The sequence below is a fragment of the Chiloscyllium punctatum genome, chromosome 33, assembly GCF_047496795.1.
Source record: "Chiloscyllium punctatum isolate Juve2018m chromosome 33, sChiPun1.3, whole genome shotgun sequence".
NCBI classification, from domain to species: Eukaryota; Metazoa; Chordata; class Chondrichthyes; order Orectolobiformes; family Hemiscylliidae; genus Chiloscyllium; species Chiloscyllium punctatum.
In genome coordinates, this window is record NC_092771.1 from 26,760,795 (window position 1) to 26,779,448 (window position 18,654).

Below are 18,654 nucleotides of genomic sequence, written 5' to 3' on the forward strand. Positions count from 1 at the left end.
ATGCTGAAACATTCAGCTCCAGCAGCAACTCTGGACAGGAAAACAGAGTTGACATTTCAGGTCAATGACCTTTCATCAGAGCTGCAATGAATTCTAGCTTTCTGTTAGAACCCAACCTGTCCATAACCTGCAAGGATTCAGTCAGTCAAGAAAGGATATAATAAACTGATTAAGTTGGAATGACTGGGGGAAGAACAGGGTCATTAGAAGCATGAAACAGGACAGCCAGCACAGCTACAAAGAATGGCTTGGTTAGGACCGAAGCTACTTAAAACTTTGTGACAGTAATGGATAAATAAAGTATAGACACTGAATGGCCAGATCCTGGACAAATATACTGCAAATAACTTTCTAAAATTGGATGTCTCTGGATCAGACCTCACATTAATCCAGTGTGCCAGCTTCAAACTGAGCTACTGAAACTACTCTACGATGCATCAACACATGAATGTCTGTGAAGAAAAAGGATGAATAAGATTAGAATTTTTTTTGACAATCTCACACATAACATAATTGATACAATTATTTGACTTTAGAAGCCTGAGTTGGGGATCAAAGCAAACAATACTTGGCTTTTTTCAGTTAAGGAACAGAAGAATAAGAACTTCTAATCATCTGAGTGGCACAAAAATGGCCTTGGCGCCACTGGGTTAGGGAAAGGAAATATAAATTAACACTCAGCCACTCTCAATTGCTATTCTGGAACCTTCCCTGCCAACAAAATGTGCGAGTACTTCAAGCTGTGCTGTGATGCTCCTCAAGGTCAAATAAGCTTGTTAGCACTCAGTATCTAGGATGACCACCTTGGCAAGGTTTCAAAGACCTGTTGAACTGTACCCTGACAGGAATTTCTGAAGAGGCAAAACAGATGCATAAATTATAACCATGGCTGTTCTCAATGTTTAGATTACTTTAGATTAGATTACTTACTTACAGTGTGGAAACAGTCCCTTCAACCCAACAAGTCCACACTGACCCCCCCAAAGAGCAACCCATTCCCCTACATTTATCCCTTCGCCTAACACTACGGGCAATTTAGCATGGCTAATTCACCTAACCTGCACATTTTTTAGACTGTGGGAGGAAACCGGAGCACCCGGAGGAAACCTACTTAGACACGGGGAGAATGTGCAAACTCCACACAGATAGTTGCCTGAGGCGGGAATTGAACCCAAATCTCGGTGCTGTGAGGCAGCGGTGCTAACCACTGTGCTACCGTGCCGCCCATTGTGTTGCCACGATTCCAACAGAAAACAGATGGTGCGATGTACTGGTGCCTTAAAATATAGACCATCACCTGCCTTAATTTTGACCTTAATTCTTAATCTTCCTCACTCCATCAGAGAAAGTGGCCAAGATTCCCCAGTACCGTGCTGACTCAAGCACAGCACTAACAGAGGAACCTACCTTCCCAACAGCCAGAGAATAATGAAACCTAACAAGGGGAACTTCAAATACATAAGAAAATGAAACACATTTAAAACTAAAAAAGTCATATTTCTGAGTAAGATACTGCAAAACACTTTTTATCTGACCACAGACACTTTTTGCAAAATAAACTTTGTTGTGAATAAATTCTCATCACAATAGGTTCCCGACAAATACCAGCAATATGCTGCTATAGAATATTTTTAATTTCTAAAAATTGGAAACTAAAAGTTAGCCTCAGTAAAGGTGACTCTGAAATTACCATCGATTGTCAAAAAAATCTATCCGATTCATTAATGCCCACGAAGGTAGGTAATCCTGCTGTCCTTACAAAATCTTAATTCAATGTTCAATGTTGTTGATTCTTAACTGATCTCTGAATTGGCCAAGCAAGTTAGTAGGGCAATTAGGAATGAGTAACGAGTGCTGGATTTGCCAGTGACACTGACTTCTAATTAAAGAATAAAGTCATAATGTGCTCCTACAGGAGACTGCTATTACTGTCAGTCTCCCCTCTTGAATGCAATGTTTTTGGCCTATTTAGGAATCAGCTTATGCTTGGTTTCAGATGGCAGCAGGGCAGGCATTCTATGTTTGAAAGCTTTTCAGTCACCAAGTCTAATTCTATTACCCAGGACTTCGTCTCCTTCCAGTCGTGGCATTGAGATTACTTCAGTCCGTTCCCATGACAGGGTATTGAGCACATGAATGTTCTTCCCAGTCTCCTGTTCAGATCCTCCCAGGAGACACTGTATCGCCTCTTTCAGGAGTTCATTCCCATTGCTCTGGATTTCTGCAAATTAAAAACCAAAAATAAAATGGCAGAGCAAAAGGAGTTCTCAATTAGTGAATTTGAGGCTCGGTCCACAAACCATAGAACAGTACAGACCCTTCGGCCCTTTCATCCTACTCTCAAGATCAGGCTAAACTACTGTCCTCCATGTGCCTATCCAAGAGTCACTTAAATGTCCCTAATGTATGTGACTCTACCACCACTGTTGGCAGAGCATTCCACGCACCCACCACTCTGTGTAAAGAACCTACCTCTGACATCCCCCCTAAACCTTCCTCCAATCATCATAAAATTATGCCCTCTCATGATAGCTATTTCCACCCTGGGAAAATGTCACTGGCTATTCACTCTACCTATGCCTCTCATCACCTTGTACACCTCTATCAAAGTCACCTCTCTTCCTTCGTCGCTTCAATGAGAAAAACCCTAACTCCCTCAACCTTTTTGCATAAGACACACCCTCCAGTCCAAGCAGCATCCTGGTAAATCTCCTCTGCACCTTCTCTAAAGCTTTCACATCCATCCAATAATGAAGTGACCAGAACTGAACACAATATTCCAAGTGTGGTCTAACCAGGGCTTTATAGAGCTGCAGCATAACCTCACAGCTCTTAAACTCAAGCCCCCTGCCAATGAAAGCCAATACTTTGCCCACCGAGACATAAGACTGACTGGTCTGTAATTCCCAGAATAACATTTGCCAGCCTGCATCATCTGGCACTACTCCAGTGGATAGTGTGAGAATGCAACAATCATCGCCAAAGACGCAACAATCTCTTTCCTTGCTTCTTGTCATAATCTTGGGCATATCCCATCTGGCCCAAGGGATTTATTTATCCGTATGTTTTTCAAAATTTTCAGCACATTCTCCTTCCTAACAACAACCCTATTTCTTGCTGTCCTCGAAAACGACAAGGTCCCTCAAAGTAGTGAATACTGAAGCAAAGTATTCATTTAGGACCTTCCTTCCCTCCTCTGACTCCAGGCACAAGCTCTCTCCACTATCCTTGATCGGCCCTACCCTCACTCTAGCCATCCCCTTGCTACTCACATAAATGTCAAATGCCTTCGGGTCTTCCTTCATTCTACCCGCTAAAGCTTTATCATGCCCCCTTCTAGCTCTTCTAAGTCCACTTTTCAATTCCTTCCTGTCTACCTTGTAACCCTTTACAGTCCTGCCTCTTATCTGGTCCTTGCCTCCTCAACCTTAAGTAAGCTTCCTTCTTCCTCTTGTCACCCAAGGTTCCTTCACCCTACCATCCCTTCCTTGACTCAGTGGGGCAAACCTATCCAGCACTCACAGCAAGTGCTCCCTAACAACCTCTACATTTCTGATGTGCATTTCCCGGAGAACATCTGTTCCCAATTTAGGCACCTCAGTTCCTGCCTAATAGCATTGTAATTCTCCATCCCCCAATTAAATACTTTCCCATTCTGTCTGCTCCTATCCCTCTCCATGATTATAATAAAGGTCTGGGAGTTGTGATCACTATCACTGAAATGCACTTCCACTGAGAGATTTGACACCTGGCCTGGTTTGTTGCCAAGCATCAAATTCAATATGGCCTCACCTCTAGTCGGCCTATCTACACATTGAGTCAGGAACCCTTCCTGGACTCCCCTGACAAAATCTGGTCTATCCAAACTATTTGAACTAAGGAGGTTCCAATCAATATTAGGGAATTTAAAGTCACCCAGGAAAATTTCTGTGTTACTTCTGTACCTTTCTAAAATCTGCCTCCCAATCTGCTCCTCCGTGTCTCTGTTGCTATTGGGTGGGGGAGCTGTAGAAAACCCCCAGTAAAAGTGACTGCTCCTTTCTTGTTTCTGACTTCCACCCATTCTGATTGAGTAGACAAACCCTCCTCGATGACCTCCCTTTGTGATACTATCCCTGATTAGCAATGCCACTCCACCACCTCTTTTACCTTACCCCACCCCACTCCTTTTGAAACATCTAAACCTTGGAACATCCAACAGCCTTTCCTGTCCCTGTGATATCCAAGTCTCCGTAATGGTCACAACACCACAGTTCCAAGTTCCAACCCTCTGAGCTCGTCTCCCTTATTCCTGATACTTGTTGCATTAAAATTATCACAGTTCAACGCATCACACTGACTGCACCTTGGCCCTATCAAGTGCCTACCCCTCCTCTCAGGATTCTCTGCATGCTGTATCTGGCTGTTCACTACCTACCCCATCCTCTGAGCTGTAGCACAGGTTCCCACTCCCCTGCCAATCTTGTTTAAACCCCCCTGAAGAGATCTAGCAAGCCTCCTGCCCAGGATATTGGTGCCCCTCCAGTTCAGGTGCAACCTGTCCTTCTTGTACAGGTCCCACCTTCCCCAGAAGGTATCCCAATGATCCATATATCTTGAAGCTCTCCCTCCTACACCAGCCCTGCAGCCACATGTTCATCTGCATTCCCTCTCTATTCCTAGCCTCACTAGCAAGAGGCACCGGTAGCAATCCTGAGATTACTAATCTGCTCGTCCTGCCTTCTCGCTTCCAACCTAACCCGCTATGTTCACTTTTCAGGTCCTCCTCCCTTTCCTTACCTATGTCACTGGCATCGATGTGCACCATGACTTCTGGCTGCTCTCCCTCCCCCTTAAGAATCCTGTAGACTCTGAGACACCCCTGACCCTGGCACCCAGGAGGCAAAATACCATCTGGGAGTCTCACTCACAACCACAAAATCTCCTGTCTGTTCCTCTCATGACCGAATCTCCTATCATTTTTGCTCTCCTATTCTCCCCCCTTCCCTTCTGAGCCACAGAAACAAAAAATGAAATTATTTTTATACCGAGGAGAGGGACGGAAAATCACTTTTAATATTTATAGTCAGGAGGTAATATCCTTTATTCCTGACATTCACAGCCTTACTCTTCTCAATAAAAGCCACCAAGAAGGAAATCTCGAATTTAGTAACAGCTCTGAAGTAGTTCAGTCTAATTCTAAGTAATTAGATCAGCAATCATTAAACAATCACATGGAGTAATCAAAAATAGCAACCAAATAAAACTATCTCAATTCTGTTTCCCTCTCCACAGATGCTGCCAGACCAGCTGATTTTCTCCAGCAGTTTCTGATTTTACTTCAGATCTCCAGAAATGCAGTATTTTGTTTCTGTAAAACTGTCTCAATATCTCCTCGTTCAAGTTGCTGTCCAATTTTATCTGATTATGGTCCAATGAAGGATGTTGGGTAGGTAAAGTTTCTGTGTAACCGCAAATTCTTCTAGTTGCGTTTTCCAAAAGTGCACTAATGCCGCCCATTTCTACTTCTTTGGCATCTCCCAGCCTATGACATCTGTGTTGACAAATTTCTTGTCTGATACCCGTAATCTGTGATATTTGCCTGTTAAACATAGGAACATGAAAGCCATTGTTGGCAACCCCTGCTGAAAGCTCCACCTTTGATACTAATTCCATCTCTGCTTGGACATTGTCTCAGGCTGAACCAGACTGCTGCAGTTGAGTGAGTTTAGGGACACCAACAGTGCTGTAAAGAGAGGAGTTCTAGAATTTTGACCCAGCAATAGTGAAGGAACAGTGATACAATTCCAAATCAAAATAGTGTATGATGTTGGCTGCTTTAGTGGGTGGATACACATAATCAAATTTCAGTCACTGAAAGCAGTTGTTACACTTTGTCAGGCAGCTTTTTAAAGAAAGATTTATTATACATTACATGCAAGATAAACAAATGGAAGAGGGTTTGCACTTGTTGGTAGAAAGCAGAATCAAATATTTTAGACAGACCAGATTTGCTTAGTGTCGGACTTGAGTATTGCTCAAGTTTTTCATTTTGCACTCATCAGGACAAATGCAAGAATGCCGAATTTCAAACGTGTAATAACGTTAACTCATGGAGAGAAGGCTTCTGATTGGTTGGCAAGTCAACTGTGATTGGTCCAGGCATTGCTATGGAGAAAGCAAGGGGTCAAGAGTGGAAAAGCACAGCAGGTCAGGCAGCATCCGAGGAGCAGGTGAATCAATGTTTTGGGCATAAGCTCTTCATCAGGAATGAGGCTTGTGGGCCAGGGGGCTGAGAGATAAATGGAAGGGGGGTGGGGTGGGAGGAGATAGCTGAGAAAATGATAGGTAGATAAAGGTGAGGGAGGTGATAGGTCGGGAGAAGTGCAGCGGATAGTTGGGAAAGGTGATGAACAGGTCAGGAGGGCGGTGCCGAGTTGGAGGCTTGGGACTGGGATAATGTGGGGGGGAGGAGAAATGAGGAAGCTGTTAAAATCCACATTCATCTCATGTGGTTGCAGGGTCCCAAGGTGGAATATGAGGCATTCTTCCTCCAGGCATCGGGTTATAATTGTTTGGTGGTGGAGGCGGCCCAGGACCTGCATGTCCTTGATAGAGTGGGAGGAGGAGTTGAAATGTGCAGCCATGGGGTAGTGAGGTTGATGGGTGCAGTCCTCACTTTCTCTCTCTATGGAGAAAGCATCAAGGATCTAAGTTTCCCCAATCTCCCTGGTAATTTAAAAGAAGGTAATACTTGAACATGTTCCTTTTGTTTGTACAGGACAGGTCCCTGCTTACGAAGGTATAGCAAGAATAAACAAACCACATTAAAAGCCTGATAAAGCATCCACTGTTTGATCTGATTCTGCAATTGGGCAGCACTTGCTGACAAATCCCAATTCAAGATATTCAGTTCAGCACAACATGTTTTTTGTGCATTACCACACCAGGATTAGAAGCAAATAAAGGAAGCAGTGCCAGATCACCTTTTTCAGTGCTACTCAAATGTTACTTACAACAATAAACCCTACAATAAAGTCATTCTCAAAATATACCTGCATTGCATGAGCTTTACTTCCTGCACAATCTAGAAAATTACAGCAATTTGGAAGTGATAAAATTACATTTTTATGCAAAATTTACATAAATGTAACCATATAATTACCTACGATTCAAAAAGCTAAATATCCACAATTACGTAAGGAATCACAAAAGATATAAGAAACTTTAGTCTAATTGCCTGCAAAAGAAACATAATAGACAAGCGGGAGGCTGGAAGAACACAGTAAGCTAGGCACCATCAGGAGGTGGAGAAGTCGACATTTTGGGTATAACTCTTCTTCAGGAAGGGAGGGAAGGGTGGGGAGAGGGGCAGGATGGTGAGGCAGTGATGGGTGAATGCAGGTGATGGGTACAACCTGGTTGGTCAATGGGAGGGATGAATCCAGTTGGTAGCTGGAAGGAAGGGTCGGTAAGTGGAATGGAAGGGAAGAGGCAGGCTAGAAAGGGAGTTGGGTGATGGGTGGGAAGGTTATTTGAAATTGGAGCTCAATGTTGAGTCCTCCTGGTTGTAGGCTGCAGAGGCGGAAGATAAGGTATTATTCCTCCAATTTGCAGTCTCATTCACTGTGGCAATGGAGGAGGCCGAGGATGGACATGGAGAGAGGAAGTGGGAGGGGGAACTGAAATGGACAGCAACCAGGAGGTCAGGCTGAGATGCTCAGCAGAATGTTCTCTTAGTTTACATTTGGTCTCACTGATGCAGAAAAGACCATATCAGGAACACTGGATGCAGTAAACTAGGTTGGAGGAGAGGCAGGTGAACCTTTGTTTCACCTGGAAGGATTGTTTAGGACCTTGGATGGAAGTGAGTGGGGTGATGTGCTGGCAAGTTTTGCATCTTTTACAGGTGCAGGGGAAGCTACTGGGGGGATGGGGGGAGAGAATGGCGCAAACGAAGGAGTGACAAAGGAAATGGTCCTTGTGGAAAGCAGAGAAGAGTGGGGAGGGGAAGATGTTCTTGGTGGTGGGGTTTAGTTAGAGTTGGCAGACGTGTTTGAGGATAATTCGTTGGATGCAGAGACTAGTGGGGTGCAAAGTGAAGACAAGGGGAACCCTGTCTTTATTATGTTTGGTGGCAGGTGGAGGTTTAGAGCAGTGGAGTGGGGAATGGAGGAGGTGCGGTGGGGGACCGTCTGGATGACAGAGGGGGAAGAAGCAAGTTGTTTAAAATAGGTGGACTTCTGGGATGCTTGGGAGTGAAACGTCTCCTCGTCAAAGCAGATGTGACGGAGATGAAGGAATTGGGAAAACGGGATAGAGTTTTTGCAGGATACGGGGTGGGAAGAGATGTAGTCCAGGTAGTTATGGGAGTCTGTGTGTTTATAGTAAATGTCAGTCCATAAACAGCCGTCAGACATGGAAATGGAGAGGTCAAGAAAGGGGAGGGAATTGTCTGATAGACCAAGTGAATCTGAGGGCAAGGTGGAAGTTGTTGGCCAAGTGAAAAGAACTGCTCCAGTTCAGCGTGGATGCAGAATACAGCACTGACACTGTCATCAAAGTATCAGCGGAAGAGTTGGGGAATAGCACATGTGTACATGCTGAAGAGGGACTGTTCGACATGGCCAACAAAGAGGCAGGCAAAGCTAGGGCCCATGTGAGTGCCCATGGCCACTCCCTGAATTTGGAGGAAATGGGAAGAGTTGAAGGAAAAGTTATTGAGGGTGACGACTATGGTGGAGGGGGACCTAATGGATCTGTTGGAAGAGAAGAAACTTGAGGGCCTGCAGGCCATCATTACTGGGTATGGATGTGTATAAGGACTGCACATCCAGAGTGAAGATGAAGCGCTGGAGGCCGGGAACTAGAAGTTTTCGAAGAGATGGAGGACGTGGTCGGTGTCTCAGATGTAGATTAGAACTGCCAGAACCAAGGGTAGGGAGAATTGAGTCAAGGCAGCAAGAAATGTGTTCAATGGGGCAGGAGCATGTGGAGATGATAGGTCAGCCGGGGTAGTTGGGCTTGTGGATCTTGGGGAGTAGACAGAACTGGGTAGTGTGGGGCTGGGGGTCTGTGAGGGAAGTCACCATAAGCAATGAGGTCACAGTATGGATAATAGTGGCCTAATGGACCATGGTGGACTTGTGGTCAAGGGGGAGGTAGGATGTGGTGTCGGAGAGTTGGCGTTTGGCCTCTGTGACACAGAGGTCCATTCTCTAAACATAACAGCAGATTTAGGAGAATGGATAATATATGGAATGAAGACAGATGCCTTACCTTCATAGAACTTTACTGCATCTTCCACTACAGGCTGAATACATGTGCCAGGCAGCACATCATGGAACTGATTAAGGAGCAGCAGTCTGTGAAATGTGATAGTTACATTAAATTACACAAAATTAGCCTCTCTACACTAATGTTTGTGCTTGATGTGGGCCTTGTCTCACCCCTTTGCAACTCACCCTATTCAGCATAAACTTCCCAATCTTTTCCTTCTCAATATTTGTATCTGGATTCCCGTTGAATGCATGTGTGCTATTCACCCCAAACACTCCTTGTGGCAGGAGGTTCTCTGACTAAAGAGGTTTCTCATAGTTTCCCTCTTAGCTTTATTGGTGACTGCTTTTACGGCTATCAGCTTAGGGTCTTCCCAACATGTGGAAATATGATCCCTTTAATTATCTTAAAGATCTCTAATCAGCTCCCCCTCCGATCTTGCTTTACAGACAATGGGAGGGGGTGGGGGGGGGGGGGAGGGGCAGAACTTCTCAGTTCTGGTCTCATCTTGTAAAAGCTACAACATTCTCACTTTCAGTCAGGTTTCAAACTCAGCAACCAACATAGTGCAGCATTACTGAGTGTCTCAAATTGCAGCATGTTTTGAAAACTACTCACAACTCATGGGAAAGTTAAATATACTGAGAAAGAGTGTTTAAACTTTGAGCATGAACCTCAAGTGTCAACCTAAACTTTATTCATTTCTGCAATGTGTGCTGCAACTTTAACTGCACAATCAGCAAATGGCTACCATAACATTAATCATTAGAAAATTTTCAGTAATTCATACCCATGTAATGCATTTAGGGAGCACCATTGATTAACTCTTGAAGCCTACTCAAACTAGAGCTTGGAGGTCTGATTTCCTGCAACACTCCCTGCGGGTAGGAACTGCACATTCCATACCTCTATGAGAAGGTCCATGCTGCCAGTGGGATAGGTCTGTGATTTGGACTATGAATCTGTACAGGATGACTTCCAGCTTGATGCAACCACTGAAGGGAGAGTCAAGTGGCAGGTAAGAAATTCAGGGGTGGTGTGAAGAGGTGGTTAAAAGAAAGATCAAAGCACTTTTTCAAAGTCCCTCGTCATTATATTCCACAGGTGTGTGGTGTCAAAGGTTAGAAGTGCTCAGTTTCGGAGCTTCATAACTTTAATTCTTTGTGGAACAGAGAAATCTCATAGCAGAAAGAACAAACAACACAACAAAGTAAATCTCATGAAATAGATACTACCTCCATAGATGTTGCAATTGGGAACTCGGATATTCGAAGGTATCCTTCTGTATGGATGCCAGACTGCTCACAACTTCAACACTATGAAGGATACATTCACATTTGCGATTGCCTTTCTTAATCTAAAGAGAAATATTTTTTAAAATGTTTTACATTTGTGAAGTAGAGATCCTGACAGTGCAAACTGCTGAAAGAACCAGTTTAATAAAGTTTATCTTTCTATCACTCATTTTGCTTGTAAGGGAAAGCTGGTTAAGTAAATGAGGGTGAAAAGAATTGAAGAGTGTGTAGGAAGAGACAAATGCTCAAAGCACTACCTGGGCTTCTGTGATTACTAGATCAGTGACAATCGTGCTCTGGAACTGTCTCCCCTGTTTAAAAATGGAATAACGTGACCATAATGTCAATGTGCTGGAAAATTTGGAAGCAATGTGATAACATTCCTAAATGGATGTAAGTGCCAAAGTTTTTGTCATTCCACTGTAGGGATTGTAGCCAATTTTGCTGCTCTGGACCAATGGAGCTTTTAAGATTTTAAAAAGTCCAAAGTAACCAATGCTTAAAATACCACAGACCTTTTGTGGCATCTCATTTAAGTCCATCCACATCCCATTGTTATCCAGGTACAAATTGTATAAACTCCATGTCATCCAGTTTACCAAACAATTTTTCTACACTTAAATTACAAGTAAATTTCAGTCTCTGAAAGTATTATTCGGGTGAATCAAAAGTTATTCTACTGCAACAGGATGAACCTGGGTTGTGTGGTATAGTCAACCATGAAAGAAGTCAATAAGGGGTGTCAAGATTACCAGTGATACAGTGTTCAATTAGTACTTGGGAAATAAATAGATTTCCTCCGCCACTGAAAATAGATGAATTGTATAAACGAAGTCTCTGCATTTCAAATGGGGAACTTCACTAGATCAGTCAAGCACACACTGACTGCACCCCCTGCCACATCCCGCAACCGCTCCCCCACCCAACCCTGCCACTCGAAGCACTGCATGTGAATCTACTCAGATGCTATCGCCCTCCTTTCTGCTGGGCTGTTTTTTTTTGGACTGGTTGTCCTATCCTCCAGTCGTGGATGACAGGGCTTTATTATCTATTCAATTATAATGTTTTCTTCCTCAGTTAACTTTTATGCTCATGTTAAAAGTTAAAGGTTACAGCAATTTATACCTTGATTTTCCTTCTTTACCAAAAGCCTCTATGTAGTTACCTAAAAATCCTTCTCGTTAAATACACGTTTAATGTAGAAGCAGAAAAGCTCCTTTCAAACATGATTAACAGTATATTCCTTCCAGATTTTGTTCTTGTGGTTTATATGAAATGTCAGGAGCATTGCTGATTACTGTATTCACAAGACCCTTGTCAAATGTTTACAAGGTAGTAGCATTTGGAGTTTTTAAAAGGGAAGTGAGCTTAAGCTTTAATAGGATGTGTGGAGAAAAAGCAGAAAAATGAAAGCTTTAGCTTCCTCCTTTGCTGTAAAATTACATAATTCTTAGTCATTCTCACCCTTGTCCTTCCGCATTCACTAATTTATCAATATTCATGTCTTTATTGGACTTGTTGAATGCACTTCCAGGTAATCAGCCATGAGCAAATTTTTAGTGTGTTTTTTGAGTTACTTTAAAAGTTTAGATTAGATTAGATTCCCTACAGAGCGGAAACAGGCCCTTTGGCCCAACAAGTCCACACCGACCCTCTAAAGAGTAACCCACCCAGAACCATTTCCCTCTGACTAATGTGGCTAACACTATGGGCAATTTAGCATGGCCAATTCACCTAACCTGCACATCTTTGGACTGCTTGCTCTGTACTGTTTACTTCAATTTAACTGTTTCTCATAAGTGGCTTCCATGAAGGTTTTGTCTGCAAAAACTTCCACTAGAAAGGGTTTCTAAAGCAGCAAGTTCCTCTGTGGCTTTCTGTTATTACTGAAGAAAACTCTCGAATTTGAAGGAGGAAGTTTTGACAACCCAGAAGAAGGGAGGGCAGAAGAGTCTGTGTATGCGGTGGAGGTTGAAGGGGCGGGGGTGTGTGTGTGTTATTGGGTGAAATGGGCAGGGGCATATCTGCATTGTATGTTAGGGTGCGTGCAGGTGCTGCACATGTGTGTGAGTGTATGCTCATGGGAGGGTGCATGCATTTGCGATCTGTACACGAGTGCGTGTGTCTGCATGTGTATGGAGGTGGACAGCATTTTCACCACTAGGAACCCTTAACTATGGGTGGCACGGTGGCACAGCAGTTAGCACTGCTGCCTCACAGTGCCAGAGACCTGGGTTCAATACCCGCCTCAGGTGACTGACTGTGTGGAGTTTGCACATTCTCCCCGTGTCCGTGTGGGTTTTCTCCGGGTGCTCCGGTTTCCTCCCACCATCCAAAAATGTGCAGGTTATTGGCCATGCTAAATTGCCCGTAGTGTTAGGTGAAGGGGTTAATGTAGGGAAATGGGTCTGGGTGGGTTACGCTTCAGCAGGTCGGTGTGGACTTGTTGGGTCGAAGGGCCTGTTTCCACACTGTATCTAATCTAACACACACACACACACACACACACACACACACACAAAACGTCCAGTTTGACCAGTATAAAGATTTGAGAAATACCCCTCCACAACCAGCAATTCAATACCTTCTTGGGAGCCAGTGAGAGCAGATTGCTTTCCACTAGCCTTCAAGGCAAACCATCACTCTTCCATTAATTTCCAGACCTGTTGATGTCCCTCTCTCCCCAACCATCTAAAAATATCTTCCATACCCATTCCTACGTTCTCTCCTTCTCTCCTGTCCTAATCTTGGCTCTGGCCTTGTACAGCAGGTTTGCTCTCAATGTGACTGTGCCACATGAAAAACTGGGTGAAAAAATGGAAACATGGTCCGACCATTAAATCAGGACTCCATAGTTCCAGATTTACTAACAATCACTGTGCAGCTCATATCTCCCAATACTGTGACTGCAGCTTCAATGTGGCTGACTCTCTCTCACACTAAACAATAGCACTAGGACCACAAGTGAGCTCCAGGCTAAGGTTTTGCCCATACAAGAAGGTTTTTAATGAAATACTGTTAGAGAAAATGCTACCATCTAGTCTTGTAATTTCCTTGTTTTTTTGATTTAAAAAAAAACTTAGTTTTCCAAACAAATAGTTATAATTAAGATAGAATCATAAATGTTCTACAGTGTGGAAGCAGGCCATTCAGCCCATCGAATCCACTGACCCTGCGGACAGCATCCATCCCAGACCCATCCCCCTACCTTACCCATGTAACCTTATATTTATTATGGCTAAACCACCTAGCCTGCACATCCCTGGAAACTGACACAGACATGGGGAGAATGTACAAACTCCACACAGACAGTCACCCGAGGCTGGATTCGAACCTGGGTCCCTGGCACTGTGAGGCAGCAGGCTAACCACTGAGGCACCGTGTCACTCCTAATGATGGCAGCTGAAAAGATTTTCAAAAGTAAGTTTCTTGTTGATTAACTGCACTTTTGGTTTGAAATAGTGTTTTTCTCAAACCTAATAAATGGCAGCTTCCAATTCTGTTTGCTAAATGTTCACATTTACAACTGCAACACTGCAGGTTTGTTAACAAGAAATGAGACAATTTGATGCAAGTATGAAACATATATGACATAGAATGACATAGAACAGAATCCCCACAATGTGGAAACAGGCCATTAGGCCTAACAAATACACATTGACCCTCCGAAGAGTATTCCATTCAGACCCATTCCCCTACCCAAGTATTCTACACTTACCCCTAATGCACCTAACTTACACATCGCTGAACACTACTGGCAAATTTAGCTTATCCAATTTACCTAACCTGCACGTCTTTGGACCATGGGACGAAACTGGAGCACCTGGACAAAACCCCACAATCATGGGGAAAATATGCAAACTTCAAACAGACAGTAACCTGAGGCTGGAATTGAACCCAGGTCCCTGGTGCTGTGAGGCAGCAGTGCTAATCACCGATCCACTGTGCCAGCCTATATTGTCTGTCTGTCGATGCTTTAACTCCCCCGCACACTCCACCAAGGATATGCAGGTCCTGGGCCTCCTCCATCGCCAAACCATTACCACCTGACGCCTGGAGGAAGAACGCCTCATCTTCCACCTTGGGACCCTGCAATAATACGGGATCAATGTGGATTTCACCAGTTTCATTTCCCCTCCCCCAAACTTATCCCAGTTACAAGCCTCCAACTCGGCACTGTCCCCTTGACTGGTCCTACTTGTCCATCTTCCTTCCTTCCTCCCACCCATCTGTTCCACCCTCCCTCTGACCAATCACTTCCATCCGCACCTTCATCTACCTATCACATTTCCAGCTATATTCCCCTCAGCCCCAGCCTCTCTCCCATTTATCTCTCAGCCCCACTGACCCACAAACTTCATTCCTGATGAAGGACTTAAACCCAAAATGTCTATTCTCCTGCTCCTTGGATGCTGCCTGACCTGCTGTGCTTTTCCAGCAACACACTCTCAACTCTGATCTCCAGCATCTGCAGTCCTCACTTTCTCCCTGTCTTTTGTGATACCCAGTTGTAACATTAGAGGCAGGACTGACAAGATATGGTCTGGATACACCATTTTTAGGTAAGTTTAGTAGAATTTTTGAGATATTGCTCAGTGAATCAGATGTTACGAGTACTGGAGCATTACCCAAAGTAGTGTTATCAAGGGAGGCAGTGAGTCATCAGCACTGGGAATGGCATTGGATCCAACGGTCACCTGTATTCTGGTCGTACTAGGATGAGGTCTCTGGGGCAAGCAGCATTTTATGGAGGAGAGGAAAAGATGTGTGATCGAGACAGATACTGGTAGGGGATACTGGTTGTTTATGGATCAAAGAACATGCTCAGAATACAATCGACATGCTTCTGGACAACACAAGGGCTCTTAAGATCCTGAGAGTTGAGTTAATTGGGCAGATGGGTTAGCCTTGGGTTCAGCAAGAGGTGGGGATATAACACAGGGATCTGTCCTTTACAAACAAAAGAAATATTAAAGCCTTGCATTTTAAAAGAAATTCCCAGAAGCAGAGGAAGCTTCTAGTTTGCCATTGCTTCCTCTAGCCTCAGCCAACCAGAGTCAAACTGCCAAACAATCAGCACCCTTTCCTCCTGTGGTAACTTGTGATGGTATGAAATTTGACATTCTGGTGTTTCTCCTGATCAGTGCAAACCAAAAGCTTCAACAACATTGGGGGACTGCTATAATCTAACAGCACCGAAGGGAGCAGCTTGTGAAGGATGAAAGTCCAAGAAGTCAGAGGCCCATATCAAATCATCAAGCCTCAACAACCTGCTATGCCAATGCTGTCAGCCTCCTCCAGCCCAACCAGTACCACTTTGTCAGCTCCAGATGTCCCCTTATCATTTGCTACATAATCATCCAGTTCCTTTATCAATTTTTCTGGTTTAATTCATGCTTTCTGCTTCTTAACAGGTGTGTGCTCACAGGACGGCAATGTAGGTTCCAGAAGTTCACAACTGACAGACAACAGAGCAAAATGTAGCGCATGGTTGAGATGACCAACTTCATCAGTCTTTCATAGACACACGTTTCAAGAAACAAATTTCCCAAATAATGATGCCATTTTAAAAAAAGTACTGTATAGATGTAATAAATCATTGGGCAGAATCTTCTGCTTTTTGAAAGAAGTATGGTGCTGGGTGTATATATGAATGGGACACCAAAGTGAATGGGAAAGCCCACTAAACGATGTGCTATCAAGCCCTGAAGTGGTTGTTAATTGTCCACATAAGAGGGTCTTCATTCGGTGCAGGAAAATCGACGTTTCCGGCCATTCCTGATGAAGGGCTTTGGCCCAAAATATCGATTTTCCTGCTCCTCGGATGCTGTCTGACTTGCTGTCCTTTTCCAGCACTACTCTAATCTTGACTCTAATCTCCAGCATCTGCAGTACCCACTTTCAGCTGGGTCATTTGGTTGCAGGTGGGGGTGATCTTTGCTCCTAGAACTTAATTCCAGCGGTGATAGGAATGCAGCAGAAATCTCCCAACCAGCCCACCTATTTACCACACCACTTACCCTGCCAGTTCTAAGAAAGGGAAGATTTTGTCAAAGCAATTATCACAGAGATTTTGATTTGAAATTTCAACAGCTGTAAACACCAATCCAAACTTGTAACCAAACTTGTAACTTTCTCCCTTAACTATTAAAGATGCTATAAATAGAGGGATCAGGACTGTTTGTTTTTATATGATCATATACATTTGCCATTCCCTGCTTCATATCTCAAGGTTTTGATTTCAGTTTCCAGTTTCTTTTAAAACTTTCTGGGAAACAAAGTGTTAAAAAAAATCTCAAATCCTCACAGAATAAGAGGACCTTTCTAGTCCTGTTATGGTGTGCATTTTATGTTGGCATGTGACAAAGTTTATTCTTAACTACTGTGCAAAAGCAAAACAGCTAAAAACCAGACTTTTCAAAGAGGCTGTAGTCTTAAAAGCAAAAACTTTAAAAGGAGATTAAAAGACATAGGCAACGCATTGGGTTAATTGTATCAAATAGATATTTTAAATTTTAGTTCTATTTTGGATCTAACTTGGCACTTAATATATTTCAGCAGCCAAGAAAAATGTGAAAAAGCAAGCTGAGTGACAAACTGGCTCATCAACAATCTTTGGCAACTGTTTGCATAGAAAAAAATCAATAAAAATTGATTACAAAGATTAAACATTAATATAATACATTAAAAAAACAATGGAAACAAGTAATATGTGTACATTGGGAATGCATACATACACAAGCTTTTTATATGTGTGCTTATTTGTGTTTATATATACTACCTGCTACAGGAAGCTAGATGTTTAATAATATAATTATTTTAACATCAATAAATCATTGTGGCCTGCAGCAAATTGAAAACCGTTTGCAAATGAGATCATAAAAAGGGATGATTCTGTCGGACGTTTGTGTCACTGGCAAGCCAGTTGAGAAAATGATGAGGAACCAACTTATTCTAAGTCAACAGTTCATATGATGTAGCTACATCCACAGTGCTGTTAACAAGGGAGTTCCAGGATTTTGACTTGGCATCAGTGCTCCAGTGCCTGGTAAAAACAATGACTGCAGATGCTGGAAACCAGATTCTGGATGAGTGGTGCTGGAAGAGGACAGCAGTTCAGGCAGCATCTGAGGAGCAGCGAAATCAGGGTCAATGCTGGGTGGTTCGCCTGGTTTTTGACTTTTCTGCAGCAGCTTGCTAGGTATTTCAGTGGACAGTCAAGACTTGTAGAAGTCTGGAGTCCAATGTCAGCCCAATTTTGTTCCCTCAAGGACATACTGAATGATTTGAACTTTAACAATAATCAGTGATTTGATTGTTAATGTTATGGAGACTAGTTTTTAATTTTAGCTTTATCATTTAATTGACATGATGGGATTTGAAACAATATTTCCAGAACATTAGCCTAGGACTCTGGATTAGTAGACCAGTCCCCACAATACTTAAAAACTAAGAATAATAAAGATTCCTACCTTTGCCTGGGAAGTATAGGAGCCATTGTGTAGTTCCAAAAATAGTTCTCCAACCCAGGTACAAAGCATCGTGGTGTCAGCTTCCAAAATTGAGAAGAATGTTTCTGGGCTGGATTGTTTCACCCTGAGACACAGAGTATGCACTTAATAATGACCTTTGCTAGCGACAACTTATATATGTCTATATACACACATACCTTCACACAGCATACCTTGTTATAGACACAATTAATTTTAAAATACGAGTAAAGGAAACAAACTCTTCATCGTGAATTCTTCTGACTTTGGTTATCTGGATGAAAAATTTACTGACCTCCTGTTGGCCTCAGCTACAACAAGGTGAATTTACATGACAGTACTCTGGCTGATTAATTCAAAATAGGAGAAGCCTATTGTGTTATTGCAAAATATTTAGAATACAGAGCAGGCCATTCAGCCCAACGAGTCCATGCAAGTCTCCTCTTCCCCCTTTTCAATCAACCGTATCAAAATATCTTTCTATTCCTTTCTCTGTTAATATGGTTATCAAACTCCCTCTTAAACACTTCTACAGTATTTACCTCAGTTACTCGCTGTGAATGAGTTCCAAACTCTGACCACTCTGATACTTTCCTGAATTCCCTATTGTA

At 43.1% G+C, this 18,654-nt stretch overlaps 1 protein-coding gene across 3 annotated transcripts in view; it reads right to left on the minus strand.

The window, feature by feature from the left end:
- The window catches only part of man2c1 (mannosidase, alpha, class 2C, member 1), a 130,183-nt gene that overhangs the window by 48,558 nt on the left and 62,971 nt on the right, over window positions 1-18,654 (minus strand). For all 3 annotated transcript variants that reach the window (XM_072553207.1, XM_072553208.1, XM_072553209.1), the window contains 4 exons: window positions 18,026-18,149; window positions 10,494-10,615; window positions 9,259-9,344; window positions 2,060-2,221 (listed from right to left, as the gene is read on the minus strand). In XM_072553207.1, the coding sequence (XP_072409308.1) occupies window positions 2,060-2,221; window positions 9,259-9,344; window positions 10,494-10,615; window positions 18,026-18,149 (494 nt within the window). The remainder of the gene's footprint in view (window positions 1-2,059; window positions 2,222-9,258; window positions 9,345-10,493; window positions 10,616-18,025; window positions 18,150-18,654) is intronic.